Genomic DNA, 18749 nt, shown 5'->3' on the forward strand with positions numbered 1-18749 from the left:
TTTGTTGAAGAGGCTGCTATTTCTCCATCGTATATTTTTAGCTCCTTTGTCAAAGATAAGTTGCTCATAGTTGTGTGGCTTCATATCTGGATCCTCTATTCTGTTCCACTGGTCTTCATGTCTGTTTTTGTGCCAGTACCATGCTGTTTTTATTGTTATTGCTTTGTAATATAGTTTGAAGTCAGGTATTGTGATACCTCCTGCATTGTTCTTTTGACTGAGTATTGCCTTGGCTATTCGTGGCCTCTTGTGTTTCCATATAAATTTAACAGTAGATTTTTCAATCTCTTTGATGAATGTCATTGGAATGTTGATGGGAATTGCATTAAACATGTAGATTACTTTGGGGAGTATCGACATTTTTACTATGTTGATTCTACCAATCCATGAGCATGGGAGATCTCTCCACTTTCTATAGTCTTCCTCAATCTCTTTCTTGAGAAGTGTATAGTTTTCCTTGTAGAGGTCTTTCACATCTTTTGTTAGGTTTACACCTAGGTATTTGATTTTGTTTGAGGCTATTGTAAATGGAATTGTTTTCATACATTCTTTTTCCGTTTGCTCATTGTTAGTGTATAGAAATGCTAATGATTTTTCTATGTTGATTTTATATCCTGCTACCTTGCTATAGCTATTGATGATGTCTAGAAGCTTCTGAGTAGAGTTTTTTGGGTCTTTAAGGTATAGGATCATGTTGTCTGCAAATAAGGATATTTTGACAGTTTCTTTACCTATTTGTATTCCTTTTATTCCTTCTTCTTGCCTAATTGCTCTGGCTAGGAATTCCAGTACTATGTTGAATAGGAGTGGAGATAGTGGGCATCCTTGTCTGGTTCCTGATTTTAGAGGGAATGGTTTTAATTTTTCTCCGTTAAATATAATGCTGGCTGTAGGTTTGTCATATATAGCTTTTATAATGTTGAGGAACTTTCCTTCTATTCCTAGTTTTCCTAGAGCTTTTATCATGAAATGATGTTGGATCTTATCAAAGGCTTTTTCTGCATCTATTGAGATGATCAAGTGGTTTTTGTCTTTGCTTCTGTTAATGTGGTTTATTACGTTTATTGATTTTCGTATGTTGAACCACCCCTGCATCCCTGGGATGAAGCCTACCTGGTCGTGGTGAATAATCTTTTTGATGTGTTGCTGAATTCGATTTGCCATTATTTTGTTGAGGATTTTTGCATCAATGTTCATTAAGGAGATTGGCCTATAGTTCTCCTTTTTGGAGGTGTCTTTGCCTGGTTTTGGGATAAGTGTAATACTGGCTTCATAAAATGTGTTTGGCAGTTTTCCTTCCCTTTCTATTTCATGGAACAGTTTAAGGAGGGTTGGTATCAGTTCTTCTTTAAAGGTCTGATAGAATTCAGCAGAGAATCCATCAGGTCCTGGACTTTTCTTTTTGGGGAGACTCTTGATTGCTGCTTCAATTTCATTTTGTGTTATAGGTCTATTCAGGTGATTAATTTCCTCTTGGTTCAGTTTTGGATGATCATATGTATCTAGAAATCTGTCCATTTCTTTTAGATTTTCAAATTTATTTGAATATAGGTTCTCAAAGTAGTCTCTGATGATTTCCTGGACTTCCATGGTGTTTGTTGTTATCTCCCCTTTTGCATTCCTAATTCTACTAATTTGGGTTTTTTCTCTCCTCATTTTAGTCAGGTTTGCCAGGGGTCTATCGATCTTGTTTATTTTTTCAAAGAACCAACTTTTTGTTTCATTAATTCTTTGTATGGTTTTTTTGGTTTCTATTTCGTTGATTTCAGCTCTTATTTTTATTATTTCTCTCCTTCTATTTGTTTTGGGATTTGCTTGTTCTTGTTTTTCTAGGAGTTTGAGATGTATCATTAGGTCATTGATTTGGGATCTTTCAATCTTTTTAATATATGCACTCATGGCTATAAACTTTCCTCTCAAGACTGCCTTAGCAGCCACAGCTTTCTTATTGGCCTATAGTCGTGAAAGGATCTTGGTCTGTCTACCTTTTCTCCCTTGAGTCTTACAGTAGGCAGAATGTTTGTCCCCCAAAGATGCTCGCGTCCCAATCCTCACCACCTAGAACTACATTAGTTTACATTGCAACAGAGATTTTGCAGATGTGATTAAATGGAGGAACAGGATGGGGTGGATTGTCCAGGTGTTCCCAATATAGTCACTAGAGTCCTTATGAGGGAAAGAGAGAGGCATGACTGTCAGAGGAAGATGACTGAAGCAGAGGTCAGAGAGGAGAGGTAAAGGTGTCATGCTACTGGCTTCTAGAAGGTGGAAAAGGGAACAGATCTTGCCCTACAGCCTCCAGAAGGACACAGTTCTGCCAAGAGCTTCAGGTTAGCCTTAGAGGTCCCTTTTCAGTAAGCTCGTTTACCTCCAGTATAGAAAACTAATACCATTGTCATGGTCAGTGTGAGGGGTTTTTTTTTAAATAGGCAATATATTGTTGGATCATTTTCCCCTATTCTACTAATCTTTATCTTTTAATTAGTATATTGATACTATTTGCCTTCACATTGATTACAGGTATGTTAGGTCGTAAAGATACCCTTTTTTAAACTTGTTTGTTTTCTTCCTGTTTCTCATTCTTTTGTTTCTCCTTGTCATTTGGACATTATTTGAGCCTTTTTTAAAAATCAAGTTTCTTTAATTTATAATGTTTTTGAACATTTCATCCTGCATAATTTTTTGGTGGTTGCCCCGAATATACCTGTATAAGTGTATAATTATCAGTTACCACTTTAAATATGGTATTGAAATCTTACTTCCATTTATCCTTTCCACTTTTAAAATAAAATTGTCTTGAGCATTTGACACATAAATTAAATACTACATTAGAGTGCTAAACTTCTGTTTCAGATACCAAATAATGATTCAAGAAATTTATGAAGGGAAGATAGTTTGTCAAACTTAATATTTATCCATTTCATTCTTATCCTTTAACTTTTGAAGTCCTCAGGTTTATATTATCATCATTTTGTTGTTTTGGTTTGTCTCGGTCAGAGAAGGAGATGTGACAACGGAAGCAGAGGTCAGATTGACGCCATTGCTGCTGTAATGATGGAAGGGGCCATGAGCCAAGGACTGTGCACAGCCTCTAGAAGAATCCGGGAAAAGACCTCAAAACAATTCTCTTCTAAGCCCCTAGAAGGGCACAGACCCTCTCCCACTTACACTTTAGCTCAGTGAGGCTCATTTTGAACTTCTGAACCCCCAGAGCTATAAGAAAATTAATTCGTATTATTTTAAGACTCTGAGTGTGTTATAGTTTGGCACAGCAGCAAAAGGAAACAGATGTCCTTAAAACCTCATGTCACATATGGCTTCTCACCTAGGCATGATAGTCAAGTTTTCTGGGCTCAAATTCTACCCTTTGCTACTGAATGTGTTTTGGGACCTTGTGCAAGATACTTTATCTCCCTGTTTCTCAATTTTCTCATGTATAAATTGATCATGAAGTAATAGTATTATCAATATTATGATCAAATACCTATTAAAATATTTCTACTTACATCTCCTCAGGACTGAGATGCAAGATTCAAAGTTGTTCCCGTCATCTTTTTTCAATAATAAACTTCTTAAAAGAGCAGTTTTATGCTCACAGCACAATTGAGCAGTGAGTTCAGAGGTCTCCTGTGTATTACTCAACCCCATACAGCCATAGCTTTCTCCATTGTCAACCAGGGGGTACATTATTATGACTGGTGAACCTACAATGACACACTACAGCCACCCAGTGTCCATGGTTCACATTAGGGTTCAATCTTAGTGTTATTTAGTCTAAAGGTTTGGACAAATATAAAATGACAGGTATCCACCATTATAGTATCGTACAGAATAGTTTCCCTGCCCTAAAAATTGCTTATGTCCTACTTATTCATCCCTCCCCGATAAACACTGTTCTTTTTACTGTCTCCATGATTTTGCCTTTTCCAGATTATTGGGTAGCTGAAATCATAGAGTTCAAACCCTTTGCAGATTGACTCATTTAGTTCTATGCATTTCAGTTTTCTCCTTTACGTCTTTCCATGACTTGATAAATGTTTTCTTTTTGGTGCCAACTAAAATTACATTATTCTGAGTGTACCAAAATTTGGTTTTCCTTTTGCTACAGAAGAACATCTTGATTACTCCCAAGTTTTGGCAGTTAGGAGTGAAGCTGCTATCAACATCACACGCAGGTTCTTGTGCAGACGTAACTCATTTGGGTAAATACCAAGGAGTGCAATAGCTGAATCCCTTGATTGGAATATGTTTAGTTTTGTAAGAAACTGCCAAACTGTCTCCCAAGGTGGCTGTACCATTTTGTATTCCCATCTGCAAAGAATGAAAGTTCCTGGTGCTGTACATCCTTGCCAGCATTTGGTGTTATTCTGGATTTTGGCCATTCTGGTAGGTGCCTAGTGGTATTTCACTGTCATTTAAATTTTTGTTTCCTTGGTGACATGATGTGGAGCAAATTTTCATTCTTATTTGCTATCTGTATACCTTTGGCCCATTTTTCCCACTGGATTGTTTGTTTTTTGTTTAGGGCTTTTGTTTGTTTATTTTTGCTTGTTTGAGATGAAGTCTTGAACTCTTGGACTCAAGTGATCCTCCTGCCTCAGCCTTCCAAGTAGCTGGGACTATAGCTGTATCCACCATGCCCAGCCTTGGTTGAGTTTTAAGAGTTGTTTCTGTATTTTGGATAAGAGCTTTTTATCAGATGACTCTTGCAAGTATTTTCTCACACTTTGGGAATTGTCTTTCCATTCTCTTGGTAGTGTTCCTTGAAGAGCAGAAATTTGTAATTTTAATGATGTCCATCTTACCAATTCTTTCCTTCATGGTTCATGCCTCTGGTGAAGTATCTAAAACGTCATTGCCAAATCCAACATCATCTAGATTTTTTTGCCTACACTGTCTTTCTGGAGTTTTATAGTGTTGTGTTTTACATTTAGGTCAGTAATCCATTTCTGTGATAGGTATAAGGTCTGCATCTAGAGTCACTGCTTTGCATGTGGATGACCAGTTGTTGCAATGACATTTGTTGAAAACTCATTTCATTTCTCTTTCTTTCTTTGGTGCTGGACATTGAACCCAGAGCCTCCTTGCATATGCATATACCTCCAGACTGAATTTTCATTTTTAAACTTACTGTTCCTTCATTTTTTTATTTCAGGAGAAATAAAACTAGTACAGGCTGTGCTAGTCAGCTTTCTGTCATTATGACAGAATACCTGAGATAATCAACTTAAAATGAGGAAAGTTGCATTTTGTCTCACAGTTTCCAAGGTTTCAGTCCATTGTCAGTTGCCTCCTCACTTTTGACCTGTGAGGCCGAACATCATGGTGGAGAGCCTGTGACAGAGAAAGCTACTCACCTCATAGCAGCTGGGAAGCAAAAAGAAGAGGTCTCCTTCAAAGACACACCCCTAGTGACCTAACTTCCTCCCACTAGGTCCCACCTCTTAAAGGTTCTACCACCTGCCAACAGCACTATAGGCTACTACCAAGCCTTTAAAACTTGGACCTTGGGGCAGTTATCAAAACTATAGCCATTATAAACAACTAAATAAAGAAGAGTAATGTCACAGATACCTGTGTACTCACTCCTGAGATGAAGTATGTGTTAGTAATTTATCTCTCTCTCTCTCCTCTTTTAGTTGGTGGTCATTTTTAACTCAGGGACTTGAGGTTGCCAGGCAGGTAGGTGATCTATTACTTGAGCCATACCCCTAGCCATTTCTTGTTTGCTTTTTTTTTTTTTTAAGACAGGCATTCCTATGTAGCTTTAACTGGATGTGAACTTGTCATCATCCAACCTCAGCCTCTCCAGTGTTGGGACTACAGGTGTACCACTGCACCAACTAGAAGTCTTTTTGCTCACTTGTCTTCCTCAGTAAACAGTTGGCACCTTAATGGAAGGCAGGGATGAGTGTCCTTTTGGTGTGAGTTTTCTATGCCCAGTGTTCAGCACAGGGCTTGTCAGTGAAGGTTTGTTGAACTGATTGAATGAAACCAGTCTTGTCTGATGGCCTTTCAGTCGTCACCTTCCAAAGCAGCTCTTTCCATTTTTTTCAGACAGCTCTGCCTGTCTCTTACTTTAGTGGAAATGTGTTTGTTCTCAGAGAAGGGCTGAGTTTATTGTGGGGACAAAAAAGAAACAGAACATGAATTTTGGAATCAAACGTATTGAGTATGTACCTTTCAGCAATTACTTAATCTTTCTGGATGTTTAATTTCCTCTTTTGCAAAAATGAGACTAATAATACTCATTTAGTGGAGGCTTGTGAGGATTAAAGAAAATAACAAATGTGAATGTGCCCTTCATGATGGAGGAGGTGCTCAATAAATGTTACCATCCCCATAGAAATAATTAAGTACTTTATCTTCTTGTTGTTCCTCTGTATTTTCCCTCACAGACCTTTTTGATTATTTTCTTTCCCCATTTCCATGCTCATTTGCACAACTGTTCCCTGTGCTCATTCCGTTTCCCTGGCCCAGAAGGGGCTCCCTGATGCACTGGCAGTCCAAGCCCAAGACCCGCCAAGGCCCAGCTCCAAAGGGTCTTGAGCATTCCAGCTTTCTCAGTTTCCTCATTAAATGTAGGTCATTGATCATTTAGCACCTATGACACAATCTCTCTAATGGCATGGATGCTAGGGGGTCTTTGCCATGCTATTTGTTCCCTGAAGGTGAGGAATGACTTATAGGTCTCTGATATTTTCCACATTTCTTAGCACTAGCATGGGAGATGGTATGGAGTCAAATTGCCTGAGTTCAATCATTCTGTCACTTGCTACCTGTGTGTTCTTAATCAAGTCATTCAACTTTTCTAACCCTCCATTTCCATGGCTGTAAATTGCAAGTACTAATAATACCTGCCTTATTAGTTCTGAGAATTAGAATGAATACAATGTATCTGTAAAGAATCTTGTACTACACCTTTCCCATGCTCAACAAATACTAGCTGTCATTCTGATTTTTTACCTATTAGCAATGACTTGCTGTCTGACTTACTAATGTTAGGACTAATTATATTCATTCCCTATTGCTGCTATTCCCCATAAACTTCCCTAGCTTAAAACATAAAAACTTATTGTCTTACAGGTCTAGGGGTCAGTAGTCTAGATTGGGTTTTACTCAGCTAAAATCAAAATGTGTGTAGGGCTGTGTTCTGGAGACTGTAGGGGGAGACTATTTCTCTGCTTTTTTCATTCTTGGTTTATGGTCTTGCATCATTCCAACTCTGCTTCTGTCAACCCATCTCTTTCTTTGACCCTTACCCTTCGTCTTTTATATTTTTTTTTTAGAAAAAAATTTTTTGTTCCTCTGTCATTTAGAAGAACCCTTGTAACTAACTTGGGCCCACCCAGATAATCCATGGTAAATCTGTCCATCTCAGGATTCTTAATCACCTCTGCAAAGTCCCTTTTACTATGTAAGATAATGTGTTCAAAGGTTCTGGGAATCAGAGTGTAGGCATCTTTTGGGTGGCATTTATTCTGCCTGTAATACCAATATTATAAAACTCATTCATTTATTCTACAAGTATTCCTACTCACCTACTCTGTGTTAGGCCTTACTTTACTCTCTTTTATTTGTATGTAAACACAAATAAAAATAATATCTGGCCTTCATGTCGCTTTCAGTCAAGTGAAGAAACTTTGAATCTATTTTATGAGAGTGCTTCCCAAAATGTGGAGGGAAAATGAGAATATCTCACATTTAACAGTTGTCCAAGACTTAGTGCTCTTTCAATTGATGGCGAAGCAAAAAAATAAAAAAGTTGAATCAGCATAGTATTTGTTAGGTTATACATTTTCTAGACTCAAGAGTGTGAATACATGTCAGTTACATGGAACTATTCTTAAAATTTCTTTCCCAATGAAAAACCAACAGAGGCCAGACACACAAATTCCAAGTGAGAGAGAAAAATGTGGCAAAACATTTTTATTGTTTAAGAACAATAAAGTTTTTGTTATTAAGAAATAACAAAACATTATTATTTCTTTTCTGATTATCATGGAGCCTGCATGTGTGTATTACACAGATTGGGAGAAGACTTTGCTATGCTTTGTAGAGTAACTGTGAAGATAAATGTTTCTACTTTCCTTCCACCTTCAGAATTGACCCATGAGGATTTTTTTTTTTTTTTTGTCTTTACTTTCCTGAGATTCATGCTGTCAATGATCAATTTCCAGGACAATCAGAGGCATCCTTGCATTCCATTCATAGGAATAGGAAATGAGAGAATGAGCACAGGAATAGGAAGTACCTACCAGAATTCTTAAGAGATTGGAGTCTTGGTGAGCAAGACAAAATTCACAAAAAGAAAACAAACCGAAAATAATGTTTCTAAGCGTCAAATGGATTTTGTCTTCATTTCTGTTCCCTTCTAAGAAAGAAACAAAAGTGTCGTTCTCAGGACCCTACACTTCCTATCTCATAATTCTACCTGGCTCCTTTGGACCCAAACTTCCCATCAAACTTCTCTCCTCCAGTCTTCCTCCTCAAGGGCTAATAACATTGGGAGGACAGAAACTATGAAAGTTTGCCCTCTTTCCAAGTGCTTGGCATCGTGACACTTTTTTTTTTTTTTTTTGGTCTGGTCAAAGCCTGGGCTTGTTTGTACTTTGTCTTCTTTAGCTCAGAAAGGTCCATTAATGGCTGGAATGGCCTTATTAAAATGCAAGAAGAGCACTTGAGCTGCCCTTTTGTTTATTCATTATTTTGGAGGGTGGGACTTTTGTGAGTCACTTTGGTTTGTAGAGATCACACAGCTCATTTTGTGAAGGCTACACTGACGTTCTCTCACTCAACAAACATTTCCTGGATACCTACTGTGTGAGAAACAGGTACAGTAGGGAAGGGAAGTAGCATCTACTGAGCTTCAGTATGCTCTGTGATACTTTATGCATATTTAATTTGCTTAAGAAATGTAAGTCATTGCACTCAGAGGCTTTCAATATGGATAACAGGCTTCTCCCATGCCCGCTTCAATTGCCTGTCTATAGCACTGTGTCAAAAAGGATTGAAAGGCTGAGCTCAAGCGTGATGAGAATGAGTGCTGTGATCAATAAAATATGTCTTCTATAAGTGTGAGAGGGGACAATGGTGACATATATGCTATGTAAACATTCATTTACTCATTAAACTTACTGAATACCTACCATGTCCTTAGGATCATGAAGGCACACATGCATGCAGATGCAGTATAAAGCAATGTGTGGTGAATGCCAATGGAGGACCACACACATTGTGCCAAAAAGTTGTAGAGAAATTGCTGGAAGAGTCAGAGAAGGAATCAAAGAGCAATTGTTACGTGAACTGTGTCAAAGTTGGATCAGAGATGCAGAACCTCAATGAGTGTAAGGAAATAAGGGATTTATTGCAGCAATTAGACATTACATAATTGTGAGAGGATCTAGAAAAGGAGAGCTGAAGGATCTAAAATAAAAATCACTAACCAGCCTTTGCCCTGAAATGCTAGTGCTGATGGATGACTAAACACTTGCAAGGGAAATCTGGGAGGCCAGCTGTTAGAAAGAGACACTGAAGAGAACTAATGGAGAAGCCAATAGAAGGTTGTTTGCTTTGGCTCTGGTGGTAGACTTTGGGCTTTGGTGGTCATCAGGGCCAGCCGTTGGGAAGAAGAGCTGTCAGGGAACAGGGGAGAGCAAGGACTAGTTTGAATCTGTTACCAGCTCTGCTCTTCAATCACCACATCTAATCAAGACTTTACTTTCCAGAGGTCTTCCAAATTTCTCTTTTGGTCAACCTGAACCTGGAATCATATAGGAAAAGAGATCTTGGGAAATGTGGTTTCAGTTTAGTCAAGCTGAACAGTGACACAGTTCAAAACCATCACACCTTCAAAAGTGTGACAAATTTGTATAAGAGACAAAAGAGTAAAAGGAGCATGTTACTAAGTCTTGTGAGCAAAGGCTTGGAGGTAGGAAGGAATAAGTTAGTGTTTATGAGAATCTGAGTAGGTATCAGCCGGGGTACAATGAAGTGCTCATGACAGGAGACAGTGAAAGATAAGCTTGGAGCCATTAACTAATTAATTAACTTGTTTATTATTGAGCGCATATTACTATTAAGCCCTGTGCTCGGTGCTGGGGTATAGCAACACAACAGCCATATATTTTGAGGCTTTGTTTGAATGTTACACTAGAGTGTTTGCTCCATTTTTGATCCATCTACTGAGAAATCATTGACTTCCATTTGGAACTGGTCAGCGGAACTTCTATATTAATTCAACGTAACTGACATTTAAGTTCCTTCTCTGTTGGAGCTTCCCTGAGCATGCCCACTTGACATGGGTGCCACACGATAATACTAGTCAGAGTCCCTCCTTTCCATGCCAATTTTCTAGAATGATTTGTGCACATATTTTGTTATGTACCTTGATGTCCTCATCCCAAAGCGAAAGTCCTTTCTTAGGCACTTAAATGGGCCATATGACATGCAGATTAAATTCGTTAAAACCCCCCAAAATTTTTGTTGAAACAAATGTTACTTCAGTATTCTGTAAAAATGTTCATGCATAATTCCTGTTAGTTTATCTTGGATAATATTTGAGCTTAGTGCTAGTAAATGGTAACACCACTTACGACGGTGTCCCATACACTGCATAAGTACTCTCATGTAACCCTTGCAAAAGCCCCAAAAAGTAAGTACTATTATGGGCCTCATTTTTAGGTAAAGGAAAGGAAGACTTTACAAGATTAAGTACCTTTTCCAGAATTATATAACTAGTAAGAGGCTGAACTAGGAATCACTCTTCTTCTATTTATTTATTTAAACATTTTTTAATGATTTTATTAGTATATAATAGTTGTACAGGGGGATATTGTGATATTTACATATGTGTTTACAATATATCTTAGTTAGATTTACACCCTCCATCATTCTCCCTCTTCCTCCCTCTCTCCTATCACTCTTCTTAACCACAGTAGTAAACGAACAACCATCTACTCTGTCAGCTGGTAATTGGTGACTTAGAGACTCCTCCAGGTGATTGAGGAGGAATATTTGAGAAAGAGTGGGTCTTTACAGAGTAAGAACTGGAGCAAAACCAGGGACAGGAGCCATCCTTTAAAGAGCTTTCCAGGGTGTCAGTGACATTTCCTTCTTTCCTTTCTATTTTATCACTTTCTCGTTCCAGCCCTTGCTGAGCTATGTCAGGCTCTGTATTCCTCTACATAAAGCAATCATCTGCACTCTGCTGCAGTTAGTCATAGATTTTCACAGGAATGTGCAGACCACCGAGCTGTGTCAAGTTTAACCCTCATTACAGTTGGGAGACCAGCAAAACTCAGGCCAAGGGAGAAAAGAAACTTGCCTGAATCGCTAAAGGCAAAATTCAGACTACTTTGAGCTTTTTTTGCCTGTCTGGTAACTGCTGTCAGTCCTGGAAGGACAGAGCCATAGTTATGACTCAGAGTTTTGACTTTTTAATCAGGTTTTCCCACACTGACATCCTGTTTTCTTTTGCACCCATTTTAATTAATTTTGGGGTAGGGACTCCATGAAGTGGGGGTGTTGCAGGGAACAGAACGTTCAGGAATCCAAAGCACTTAGGCCTATGACCAATGAGCTGCCTTCTCCACAACACAGACTTCCAAACCAAATGTGACAAATGGGCAGCCTCTCATAAGTATTCTGGCTCTTCACTTCCCTAGTTTGATTACATTGTACTGGATGGAATTTGGAACTCGGCTCAGGGTGCATATAGTTGAATTATGCAATTTGCTGATATGCAATTAGCTGGAGTAGCAACACATTCAATCTAATGGGGGCCAGACAGAGACTGCATAATTCTCGGAGTGCAAGCTGATTATGCACTTAAGTGTATGCACTTAAGAGAAGTGCACCACATCTATCTGATCCCATTTCTTCCAACAGATTCCTTATGGCACTTTATGGCAGCCTTTCTGCTTTTATGGGTCCGACATATTCTAACCTGTATTCACTTGAAATAAGGACCTTACAGTTCTTATGTAGATTTGGGATTCATTTCTTTTTCAAACTATCCTTTAAAAATCTTAACTCTTCAGTACACAAATGGGTGGGCAAATAAGAAAGGAAAGGTGAAAACTTGGGGCTGGGCACTTCTGTGTCATTTGGGTTGAGGGAACATCACCTGAATTGTACAATTTAGGATGCTTTGTGAGGTTTTTTTTGGGGGGAGGGGGAGAATGGTTACAAAGAAGTTGTGTTTCAAATGCAAATGTGAGAACCATGAAAAGATTTCTTTTTAAAGAAAAGGCCTTTGCACTCAGTATTTTTTTTAACTTGAAAATGGATATTATAGAAAGGGGGCCCTTTTACGAGAAACTACAATCAAATGACAGTTCATGGAGCATAGCCGGTTTTAAGTTACTCCAATGATGATGGATTGTTAATTTAATTTGGCAGGTTTTACTGTTTCATTGTAAATTTGCTTCATGCCCTGGATTGACCTAAATCCTTTGGGGGACCCCAAGAAATATAAAATATGGCTGTCTATCCTCAGCCTGTTTGGGAGGTCACAACCCGTGCATACAAAGTAATTGAGGAACAATGAAACATAGCATAATATTAGGTGTCAAAAATGGTTATTAAAGAGAGTAGGAGATAAAAGAAATCAAAGAAGGAAGATAATGAGCTGGGCTACTTTTTCATCACTAGAGGGAGGCTTCACAAGTGTTAGGTCAATCAGAACAACTCTGTAAAGGTATTACGATCCCCAGTTTACAGATAAAGAAACTGAGGCTGTAAGATATTAAGGATCTTGCCCATGATCCACAGGCAGTGGGAGACAGACTGAGAATTTAGAATCAGGTGGGTCTGTCTTCACCATTTCTCCTGGAAGGTGTTTATGTAAGATGCCATGGCAGACGGGCAGTGAAGTCTTTAGGCTTCTGCTGAGAGGATTAACTATATGACCCTCATGATCTGGAAAGATTTTAAGGAGCAGGTGGGAACTGTACACTCAGGACTTGGGGGAGCTCCTTCTTCCTCTAGTGGAATGGATGCTGGCCTTATAGATGCAGCATTTCCTGACTTGAAGAAATTTCTGCAGGTTCAGCAAAGCCAAATGTGGTGACTAAGCAAGGAACAGATTAACTCAGCATTTGGGACTGGTGTGGTGGACCAGGAAGAGAGAATGACAGAGATTAATGAGGTCACCTAATCATCAAATTCTCTTTCCTTAAAGGATAATCTGCACACAGCCCCCCAGGAATGGGGCACCAAGTGCGGCTGGGACCAGCTGGGATTGAATTGGTTCCTGTCTTTTAGATTTGAATGAGGAGCACTTCAAGGCCTTCTGTAACTCAATAATTTATCCTCCACCTGTATTAGTATTCTACTGTGACTGACAAATTATCATCAATTTAGCAGCTTAAAACAGCATCCACTCATTATCTCATTGTATCTGTGAGTCTGGAGTACATACATGGTTTAACTACTTTCCCTGCTCAGGATCTCATAACTGCAATCAGGTATTAGCCAGGGCTGCATTCTCATCTGAAGGCTTGACTGGGGAATACCGACTTCCAAGATCACCTTCTTCCTCAGAATTTTCTCAGTGTAATGGCCATAAAATCCAAATTCCCATCCCTTCATGACCTGGCCTCTGCTTGCTTTTCTGATTTTCTTACTTACCACTCTCCCTCTTCCTCATCATATCTCAGCCCTGCTAACTTCCTTCTGTCCCTCAAATGTAACATGACCTCACCTGCCTCTCAGTTTTTTCTCTTTCCCCGACTCTTATTGTCTCTTGACCTGTATGTGGCTGGATAATTTTCATTATTCAGGTCTCAGTTTAGTGTTACCACAGAGAACATTCCTGAGTACCTTTTGCAAAGTAATAACCACCTCCCCACCCAAAACCACCCATCATTCCATTGCTCAATTTCTTTTTCTCATATAACCTTCTTACCATCCAAAAACATCTCCTTCCTCCCTCCTGACTTTTCTCCTTCCTTCTTTTCTTTCTTCCTTGTTTTAAACTGCTAAGTTGGTAAACTTCCTCTTCCCTTCCTTTTCTTCTTGTCATCCTCTCCCCACTTACTTATCTATTTTTTAAATGATTATTGCCTTCTTTTCTTTCTAGATATATGCTCCAGGCTGAACTTCAGCCTGGCACATAATAGAAGTTCAAAAAGAATTTGTGAAACAAAGAAATGAACCTTTTAAGGAGGGCATTAAAGGAATTATCTCTGCTTAGTCAGAAGGGATTATTCCCATTCTAATCAGAAATATTAAATCACTTCCCCAAAGCATTCCTATTTCTAAAAAATTGTCCAGCATTTACCTCTGACCTCTCCAAAGTCTGGAACCATGCTTTGTATATTTTTGCTCCCCCACCACAGTCACTGCTAGATGGCCCCAAGGAAGGGGCCAGAACAGTAGTTTAGTGAGCTAGAATTCTACCTCTGCTGTACTGGGCAGGCCATATAGCCTCACCGAGTTACTATGAGGAACTAGTCCCTCAGTAAAATGGGGATAATGAGTGATTGCTTCAGAGTTATAAAAAAAAAAACAACCTCAAATTACACAAGTAAAGCTCGTAGCTCAGTGGTTGACACATATTGAAAGCAATATGCCTCTCTTTTCTTTTTCTAGGCATCCACTTAATATTTGAAGTAAAATATTGACCCTTCTGTAGATTTCAGACTGTTGGATGAGTCATCTTATTTCTTTTCAGCTTCTCTAGCTCTAAGCAGGGCTTCTTTCATGACTTCAAACATAAATGCAAGCAGCATTGCTTAGTCATCCAACTAGAAGGGTGCTCACTCGCCCTTCCTGATTCTGTAGGCTTTAAGGCCATTATCAAGGTTCCTGAGGAGGGGAGGAGTTGCCAATGCTAGATGAGGTTGTGCCTTCAATTGTGAGCAGAGTATTTCCAGCTTCAGGCCATTTCCAGGGTGTCCAACTCCTTGATGGAGTTTTAGAGTCCTTCATTGCTTCACATGCTTTCTTTACAGATGGAGAGAGTGCTACCCTCTTTCCTCCTCTTTTATCTTCTTTCCTCCTTCCTTTCTTTTGGTGGTATGGGGATTTGAACTCAGGACCTTGTGCTTGCCAGGCAGGCCCTCTACCACTTGAGTCACTCCCTCAGCCTTCCTTTCTCTTATCTTTCCCCAGTCAATGCTCACTTCCTTCTTTTTCCCCTTCTGTGTCAACATCATACCTCTGACCCCAAATCCTTCTGCCTTTGGCTTTCTTTACCAAGCCTTCTACCAGAAATGCAAGCGTTAGAAATAGGGTTGCAGAACATCCTACAGGAGTCAGGCAGGCCTGTGTTCAGATTGCTGGACTTGCTACTTACTAGCTTTGTGATGTTGGGTAAGCTTTTTAACTTCTTGGTGTCTTTAATTTCTCATTGGTAGAAGAATACAATGATACCTATTTCACAGATTAGGTTCTTGTGAAGATTGAAGAGATAATGTATGTATATTCACTAGCACTTAGTAGGTACCTAAAATATTATTTTATTTTCCATTTTCATGCCCCAAACAAATGGATATATTTGAATTTCTCTTCAAATATAAAAGACTAAAACTCAGCGCAGATTTATTCATAATAGCCAAAGATTTAGAAGCAACCAAAATGTCTAGCAACAGGGTGACTGGTTAAACAGTGGTTATAGCCTACCCATCCAATAAAATCTCAACAATAAAAAGAAATTCATGAAGCAACATGGATGCATGTCCATTGTGCTGATCAGAAGAAGCCACATACCAAAGAGTGCATACTGTATGATTCTATTTATATGAAGTGTCAGGAAAGAAAAGTCTAATCTGTAGTGACAGAAAACAGACCAGTGGTTGCCTGGGGCTAGGGATATGAGTGGGAACTGACTGGCACAAAGGAACATTTTGGATGATGGAAATGCTCTGTTTCTTCACTATGGGGGTGGTTGCATGACTTCATTAACTTTGCCAAGACTTATGGATATATCCAATTGCAATGGCTATATTTTATTGTATGTAAAGCATACCTCAAAACAGTTGATTTAAAGAAATAAGAACCAAGAGAAACTGACAATGTGGACAACCTACAGTTGACAGTACCTGATAGTGGTGATTTTTCTTTTATTACCCATAGCTAAGGAAAAAGAAAAAAAAATGCCAGTAAGAGGTGTCAGCCACTCCTTGGAGGAGGAGTTTGGGGTGCAGTGCTGTGCTTTTATGACTTGGGAAGGAGATCATCTGCTGTGTGCTATCAGCTTTGTTCCTTTGTCCCAGAGGGGATGGAGTGTGTTATGTTACTTTATGAAGACTTCTCAAGTTCTGCCCATCTTTTATTCCCCACACTCCCCTTTCATTTTTCCCCTTTCTTTGTTTTTTGGTTTTTTTTTTTTTGCCTGCCAAGAGCTGTGAACAGATCACCTCACATTAATCTGAAGAGCCAGGTACAGACAGGAAAGTAAGCAGGAAATCTCTAGGCAATTATCTGAGATAAACCAAGCCAAACGTCTGCTTTTTACTGTATTCTTATAATAGTCTGGGTTTCTTTGCCTGAATAATTAAGGCTAATTCTTCATTACTCTTCTTTTGTGGGTCAGTGGAGAAACTCTCAGGAGAGTTTGGAATTTGTAGATGAAAAAAATTATAAAATAAATAAATATTGTATAATCAGTTGTAGTAAACAAATATTAAGAACAAATTATAAAATTCTAATCATAAAAGGTTATAATAGAGAACTATATAGACTAAAATATGAACTGTTATACTCAGAAATAAATGTGCTTTCTTTCTTTTTCTATATTTTTATTTCTTATACTTTTTGGTGATATGGGGGTTTGAACTCAGGGTCTTGAGCTTGCTAGGCAGGCAGGCACTCTACGATTTGAACCTCACCCCAAGCCCTGATTCTTATGGTTAGAACATAAATATTCCACACCATATGTACTGTTCTGCTACTTGCTGTCTCTAATTACTAATATGCTTAGAAGTCTTTTCATGTCTGTACATGTGTTTTTCAAGAAAAGATCCAAAATGGTGCTGCCAACAGCACCTGTATCCTGAAGTTCTCCACTACTAGGTTGGTGCGATCCCCAGGTGGGCAGCCCAGGTCCACCCCACGGTAAGGAGGGCTCAGCTCAAGTGTGGAAAGCTGTCACCTACTTTATTGCACTGCCTGGAGTGGGAATGAGCATGCTGAATGTTTTCCTGAAGTGGCACCACCGACAGCATGAGACCCAAGTTCATCATCAAAGACTAAGCCCTTTCCCTGGGGAGGCAGCAGCCATACTCTGCCCATAATCCTCATGTGAATCTGGTTCCCACTGGCTATGAAGATGAGTGGAGAACCTGGGCCATCAGCCAGGCACATGACCATAGCACTGGTTTGGACCCTTTCTCTGCACATGGACTAGAAAAGTGCACAGTACCTAATGCTTACCTTTTTTTTGTATCAAATTATCATTTGATACAAGCACACTGATCTTCCATTACTTTGCTTGTGGGCAGGAAATGACTTAATAAATAGTTTAAACTTAAAAAATAGTTCACCCATATTTCTTTGGATCAACAGCAACAAAGAGTTGGCAGTTTCATGTATAGTTAGCCTAATACATCATTTCCAATATTTTAATGGCTACATGGTATTGTATTGTATGGTTATACACTAATTATTAACCACTCCCCTACTGATGGTCATTTAGGTTGTTTTCATTTTATTTTGCTGATATGAACCAACTGTAATAAAACACCTATATATATTTATATATTCATGTATGTGTGTATATCTTTGCATATATATTATATATATATATATATCTGTGTATATTTATGCATAGATCCATATGTCTTTGTATATATGCATTAGTGTTTCTATAGAATACATTGGTTAGATTCATAGACATGTAACTGGGTCAAGGTATTCATGCATTTCACTTTTTTTTTTTTGGTGGGACTGGGGTATGAACTCAGAGCATTTCACGTTTTGCAATTATTGCCAAAGTGTCCTCTAAAATGAGTAATGTTTCATTCCTTCAGAGTGTTCTTTCCTTTCATACTTTCAGTAATCTGAGCATTTTAAAATTTGTTATTTTATTTAGAAAAAGATCTTTGTGTCCAGTCTGGGGAGTAAGTATGTGCATAGCTAATGTGGTCACTGCTTTCACACTGTGTGTGTTTGATTGGTGAGACGAGACTAATGCACACACACACACACAATCATGCACACGCATAGCAGCAATGATTTCATTGTCATATTACTAAGATGAGCTGAAAATATGCCACCTGCCTAAGCTGAGGGTCCATTGTCATGAGACAGAACCAAATGGCACTTACTATGTGCCTGCCTGGGTTTCTTTATTTGGCAAGTAGGCATAATACAGGGTGCTTGTGAGGATGAATGTCCAGTGTTGCACTTAGTTAGGACTCCATGGATGTTAGCTATTGCCATTTGCCTTCATTTCAAGGGCACCTACCACCATCACATATCTAATGCTATCCCTCTTATGTGGCATCGAGCCCTGAATATAAAACATTTCTTACACAATGTCTAGCCCTGAGGAGAGAGGACTATTGCCCTGTCATTCTGAACATGGCAGTTCTATTAGCACAGCCTGGTTGCTTCTCTATTTTACTCTAAGGACCTTAAACATTCCTTGTGTCCTCAAATAGCGGATTACTCTTTAGTATTTCACAAAACCGTGATTCTCGATTAAGAAGGGCCATTTCAGTGACCACCAGTGTATTTCAATGACCATCAGTGTAAGGGGAAATACTGTAACAAAGTTAAGCCATCAGTATGTTTCAACCATA

At 38.9% G+C, this 18749-nt stretch overlaps 1 protein-coding gene across 6 annotated transcripts in view; it reads left to right on the forward strand.

Annotated features, from left to right (window-relative positions):
• Tm2d1 (TM2 domain containing 1) overlaps window positions 1-18749 on the forward strand; it is a 134738-nt gene that overhangs the window by 58442 nt on the left and 57547 nt on the right. For 4 of the 6 annotated variants that reach the window (XR_012449883.1, XM_074079949.1, XM_074079948.1 and 1 more), the window contains one exon: window positions 2998-17681. The exons of the other annotated variants lie outside the window; for them this stretch is intronic. Coding sequence is in view for 2 of the 4 variants with exons in the window: in XM_074079949.1 (XP_073936050.1) it covers window positions 2998-3183 (186 nt within the window). In the remaining 2 variants the exon portion in view is untranslated. Of the gene's footprint in view, window positions 1-2997; window positions 17682-18749 lie in introns of those variants that run through there. 6 annotated transcript variants of the gene reach the window in all.

This window comes from Castor canadensis, chromosome 7, assembly GCF_047511655.1.
Source record: "Castor canadensis chromosome 7, mCasCan1.hap1v2, whole genome shotgun sequence".
In the NCBI taxonomy this organism is placed as follows: domain Eukaryota; kingdom Metazoa; phylum Chordata; class Mammalia; order Rodentia; family Castoridae; genus Castor; species Castor canadensis.